Here is a 6687-nt window from a genome sequence, read left to right on the forward strand (position 1 = left end):
TCCGCAGGAGTCATCGCGTAACGGTAGAAAGGGCGTATGGTTTTAAACCCTGATGTCAAGAAAGTATCACTGAAAAGAAAATATCGTATTAGGACCGAACCTAGAACTTCTCACTTTTAAGTGGACATATCGACAGAGCTGGGCGCGTACCTCTGTGCGTTCCTCGGTGCGTTCCGCTTTAGTTTGGCCGCGGTTAGCGCTCGCAGACTACTAAAGCAATATAGGTGCTGGTATAGTATGTGGCCTACCTTTTGGATGTGGCCTACGAAATTTTTCTTTGGTATAGTATGTGACCTACCGGACTTTTATTTCGGTATGAACCTGTCTCTTAAGCTTTAATAGTTTGGGAGCGCTAACCGCGGCCAAACTAAAGCGGAGCACACTTAGGAACGCACCGAGGAACGCGCCCAGCTATGCATACCGATTACACCACGGTCAACTGAAGACGTTTGGTTCCGGGTTCGATTCCTGCACTCCTTCCGATTCCCAGCAGTGACTGTGGCCTGCCCCAACAGTCTAAGCTCATAGGACAAAGGTGACGGCTTCGGCCGCAGATACGCTCCTCCTGTCGTAAGCTCCTGACCACCCTGAGGTATTTTTGGTCTTATTATATACTGAAGAGTGATTTTCTGTGAAAGATTTGAAGGTCAAATTCAAGAACAAACCCTCGAGGATTTAGGTACAATGTTTTTCTCGCATTTTTTCACAATGTGTGCACACGCTATGAAAAAGTGTGTAAATGTACATATCAAAAGGTGACAACGCGCGCACGCACGCACACACACACACACACACACACACACACACACACTCACGCACACACACACACACACACACACACACACACACACACACACACACACACACACACACACACACACACACGACTCGATAGCGCGGTTGGTAGAGTTCCCGGCTGCCACTACGGAGGTCCGGGTTCAAATCCCACCCAGGGCTGAAATAATTTCAGTATCGCTGCGCTGCGAGTCGTTACTCCAACTCTCGTGGGCGGGGAGATTTGTGTGTGTGTGTGTGTGTGTGTGTGTGTGTGTGTGTGTGTGTGTGTGTGTGTGTGTGTGTGTGTGTGTGTGTGTGTGTGTGTGTGTGTGTGTGTGCGTGCGTGTAAGGTCACAGCATTACCCATAGACTGGTCATATATGAGCTCTGAGCTCTCATCCGAGAGGGTAATAGCTGTCGATCACGAATCCAGCACGTGATCCAAGACCATGGTGAATCACACACACACACACACACACACACACACACGCACACACACAAATACAAGCGTAAATAATTTCCTAATTCTAATTACTTATTTCTCTTTAAATCTTACAGGACGCAGGAAGAGGAATCTATCGCAGAGAGTACTAAGCTCTAGCAGGACAAAACAGCTCTCATCTGATTTGCCCCATTGAGCGCCAAGCCAGGGAGCCACAGAGTCATTGGAATCTGTAATAAGCTGAAGCCTCGAGTTTTATTATGTAAACAACATCAGCTGTTACTATGGATACGACGCTGGAGTCAAGAGTGTTACTGTCGTATCAATATGTGCTCTAGTTTGAGGTCGATCAACAGCGTTACTATTCTTGTGGACTAAACCACCCTGAAGAGGTGGATTCAGTGAGGTGGTACAGTAGAGAATTAAGGAGGGTAGTTGGGTGGAGGAATTGTGGAAGATGACGGTGCATTCGTCTTTCAATAGAGATTAGTTCCCATTCATAAGAGATTGGTGAATGGGTTTCTAAATTCTCGTTTTCTAAGAAACGACACGCCTGCAAATGGTTTCTGTATTTTATGGCATTCGTATAATATCCTCATGAACATATGAAACACACACACACACACACACACACACACACACACACACACACACACACACACACACACACACACACACACACACACACACACACACACATACACACACACAGGAGTGATGGTAAAAATCTAACGCAGGCAACAAACGCTCAGAATGAGCAAAGGAGTGAGTGGAATCAAAGGATAAAATAACCGAATTCAGGCTTTGTGATAGGGGATCGAGCCTCTGTTATCTGTTTTAAGTTAAAGCAATCTTGATTTCCTCGTGTCCTTAAACCAACCAAAAGATATATCCATTGCTGTAATATATATATATATATATATATATATATATATATATATATATATATATATATATATATATATATATATATTGCATGAGAAATCACATGAGCTCGTGATTCTAAATATGCTGAAAAACCACAAAGGAAAATGATAAGTTAAAGACCGAGCGCTTTCGTATTTAGACATCATCATCATAAATAGACGAAAGCGCTCGGTCATCAATTTATTATTTTCCTTGGTGGTTTTTCTGTATATATATATATATATATATATATATATATATATATATATATATATATATATATATTTATATATATTTAATGTATATACATATATATTTCTTAATCAGATCGAAATTCCAATTAGATTAGTAATCACTATTGCTCTGGGAGCGAATTGCAAAGGTTTCAGACCTGATTATCTTTTAACTTGCAGACGTTGGGTATCGTTTTCTGGTTCCCTCCAGACGATTCCATTCATTAGCGGGAAAATTCCCATCGTATAAACATTGATAACTGTTTTCCTTTCTTATTCCTATTTTTCTTTCTTCTAACTGTGAGTTTCTTCATCTGTTCAACCATTTATTTTTTATTTTTGTTTTTAATTCCTAGTCTGAGTCCTCCGTTATGTGTAACCTAAATTCGATTAAAGATATCAAACAATAGTTAACTGTTGCCAATATTCTTGGATCTGTTTCGTATGATTACGATCTTTTAAGCGGTTTTTTTTTTTTTTTTGGCTGTTTATCCACTTGTTTAATTTTATTTCATATTATCTTCATTTGCTCTATTTGTTTTTATTGAAGTTTATGTTACTTCATGTTATCTTGTATAATCAAATCTGATTTTAGCTTATTTTATCTCATTGTATTATTCTGTTATTTTATGCTTTCTAAGTGTGTTTTTATATTGTTTTAGTTTATCTTACATTTTGTAATGCACACTATTTTATTCAGTTATTCCTCAAAGGTGCTTTCAGTGTATCTTAATTCTATTTTTTTCTACTTTCTAATCTGCATCAAGGGATATATAAACATGAAGGTACATTTCAGTCGCAAATCTTAAACACAAAAAAAAATCAAAAGACAAAACTTTCCCCTATGTAAGGAAAGCATAAAAAGTAAGAGAAAATACGTATGAATTCAAGTAGCCATACATAGCTACGATATTTTTCTCGCATCTATTCACAATGTGTGCACATACTTTGAAAAAGTGTGTGAATTCACGTATCAAAAGGCGACAATTCAACTGTTCTGTGTATATAGTTCTGATGAGTGTATCAGACCATCAAACACCATAACAATGAGTGTGGGGCAGAGTGCACAAAGAGTGGAATGCCACAGAGATCGGTGCTGCCGCCAGTTACGTTCTTGATATAAATTAAAGACCTTGTAGAGGGAATAGACATTTACATAAACATAAATGTGCTTACGGCTGGCGCCAAAATGCAGAGAAATTAGGCACAACGCATTCAGTCAAGCGTATTAGGTTCATTCGCTTAGAACCAAACAATGCAGACTTCATTGTCAGTATTATGATGCAATTAAAAGGAAAATAAAGCTAACTTAAAAATAAAGATATATATATATATTTTATGAATGGTAAGAATGGAAAGAGACGATTGAGAACAAGAGACTTTATTCCTGACCGGTTTCGCCTTTGAGGCTTCTTCAGAGGTAATCATTACCTCTGAAGAAGCCTCAAAGGCGAAACCGGTCAGGAATAAAGTCTCTTGTTCTCAATCGTGTCTTTCCATTCTTACCATTCATAAACCTGTCATGATGTCACAATATATATATATATATATATATATATATATATATATAGATATATATATATATATATATATATATATATATATATATATATATGGAGGAAAAATTTTCAAAATTACTTTCACTGAAATCTTTGATCGTGAAGACTATATGAATAACGTCGCCATAAATAAATATATATATATATATATATATATATATATATATATATATATATATATATATATATATATATATATATATATAATATGCCTACTGAGCAAACGTGTCAATTGTGTCATTTTGCCGAAAGTTTATCAATAATGTTGTGGTGTGACACACTGAAATTGGATGTATCCAAAAAGGTGATATCCATAAGGTGGGTTCTGGTTTACAAAGTATCATACGCAGGAATTGTCGATTCTGACATAACAGCACTGGAAGAAAGAAGGGAGAGGGGAGATGTGCTTCCCTCTATTCAACGTTCTGTTAGAGAGGGAGAACACAAGTCGTCTGCAAATACGACAAATAAATAAATAAAATAAAATAAATCATATTAAAGAAGAGAAAGAGTGACGTTATCCAGAAATTCAGGACTTGATACAAATGGAGAATGGCTAACTGGGCAGAGCGTGCACCACTAGAGAATGAAAACAAGGAAATATTATTTACAGACGGGAGAGCAAGTAATAAGACATGGAAAGGGCAAATGAAATTGGCACTTAAACAAAACACACACACACACACATACACACACACACACACACACACACACGATTACCCTTGCACACTCGTGCAGATAGATACAATTACACCTGCCACACATATGAATTACACACAAATATGCACACAGGAACACGCGCGCATGTAATTGACGCCTAAATGTATATGCGGGGTAGGGAAGAAACGCGAACTGCCAATGATCTGCAACTGTTTTGAAAAAAATATCCCAATTTGTTAACATTCACTCGATCAAAGTCGAAGGTTTCGTGCGAGTTCCTGAATTATACAGGTCTGAGCTCGTGATTTTATAATCACTGCACGTGATCCTTACTGCGTTAGTGTATACTCTTGTTAAACCGCATACGAATATTGTTTTAACTAGAAGTTAGATGCCTAAGTTATGAGTGCAAGTTCTGTGGTTCTATAGTGAGGAGATTACGCCTGTAGGTCTAAGCCTGTAATTTTGCCTTACGTGTATAGGACGCCAAAACAAATGCCTGTCACCAGAAGCCACTAGGATCGAATCCAAGCTTTCATACTCGCGTAAGAGTATCGAAGCCCAACAATCCACTTCGACACACTCCATAGTATAAGCATGTCTGAAATGATGGTTTTGGGCAAAGGGTAATATCTATATTATCACTTATGAAAGACAGTAATAAGGATGAGCCTGGGATTTTCTAACTTTATTTTCAAAATAACTATGCAATCCTTTATGAGACCACATTCTTCTATGATTTGGAGTTACTAATGTATCCAGACTGTTTACAAGTGTTTCTCTCTCTCTCTCTCTCCTTAAAGGGTGGATGTGATTTTCAGGATCGGTGCTACACAGACTGTGGAAAATCGTCTTCCCTGTGAGAAACATCGGAAGTGTTTCTCAGAACTAATAACCTTTGTTATTATTAAGCAAAGCTGTTGGTGCACGCAACTGCATCACCCCGAAGAAAACGGGTGATCATTCAGTTGAAGACATAAACAAAACATTCTCCGACGCTGTGCAGACGCGTAATGATGTTAAATTATTTTTAAATCGTGCCAGTCAATCCTATTGACAACAGAAGTAAACGGGAGACTTCGTTTATTCGTTCTTACAGAATGACGACATTTCTGTACACCTTTGTTACCAGGTACTAAGGGTGCGCACCAGAAAATGTCGAGAAAATTGTTTCACCAACTTGGTTGGTTATGTGATGCATAACTGTTGTGCTTCTTCTGCCTCGTGTGAGCTTATCACCTTAGATCTATATCGTGAGCTCGAAAGCACCAACTGTGTTTACACTATAGGTCTGAGTAATAGGGAATCACTCTCCCAGTGTTCACCTGACAACCAGGAGTTATAGAAGCGCTAAGTTGGGCTAATGGATCAGGATACTGACTCAATGATCTTGCAATATTATAACGATGAGTGTGTGTGTGTGTGTGTGTGTGTATTCACCTCGGATCTGCTCCAGTCTCTGTCGAGACAGCCAGACACCACCCTACGGCAGTGAGCTCAGAGCTCATTATTTGCCGATCTCTGGGTAGGTCTGAGACCACTCACACACCACACACCGGGTGTGTGTGTGTGTGTGTGTGTGTGTGTGTGTGTGTGTGTGTGTGTGTGTGTGTGTGTGTGTGTGTGTGTGTGTGTGTGTGTGTGTGTGTGTGTGTGTGTGTGTGTGAAACAATGACGGGTACCTACAAATGATGGTCCTGCAAGATGGACGTCATAGATAATCAGCTCCCTCCCGTAAATCTTCAAAACTTGTCAACGCCCTTACCTCTATTTGAAGGTGCAGCCCCGAGGGACTGGTACTCGCTCTTCGAACCATGTCCATGCTCTCCCCTCCCCTTACTCTTCTCCTCTCCTCTTCATCTATTTCTATCCCAACTTTTCACACAAGAAGAGATGATGACCAGCGCCCCCCCCCCCTATTCTACAGGGCTGGGCGCGTTCGTCGGTGCGTTTCTCGGTATCCTTACTGACACATAGTCAGGACACAGGAACGCATCTAGTAACGCAACGAAAGAACGCGCCCAGCTCTACTGTTCCACACCAGTAAAACACAGAAAAAATCTAAAGTTTCTTCCCAGAAGGATCAATAGTCTGTAGACTGCTGATAGCA

At 39.5% G+C, this 6687-nt stretch overlaps 1 protein-coding gene across 2 annotated transcripts in view; it reads left to right on the top strand.

The window, feature by feature from the left end:
* Window positions 1-1926, top strand: part of LOC143029838 (uncharacterized) — a 78591-nt gene extending 76665 nt beyond the window's left edge. For both annotated transcript variants that reach the window (XM_076192927.1, XM_076192926.1), the window contains exon 12: window positions 1336-1926. In XM_076192927.1, the coding sequence (XP_076049042.1) occupies window positions 1336-1378 (43 nt within the window). In that variant the 3' untranslated portion in view covers window positions 1379-1926. The remainder of the gene's footprint in view (window positions 1-1335) is intronic.
* Window positions 1927-6687: the final 4761 nt, after the last annotated feature.

The sequence above is a fragment of the Oratosquilla oratoria genome, chromosome 11, assembly GCF_046742065.1.
Source record: "Oratosquilla oratoria isolate Oo_2021 chromosome 11, ASM4674206v1, whole genome shotgun sequence".
NCBI lineage: Eukaryota > Metazoa > Arthropoda > Malacostraca > Stomatopoda > Squillidae > Oratosquilla > Oratosquilla oratoria.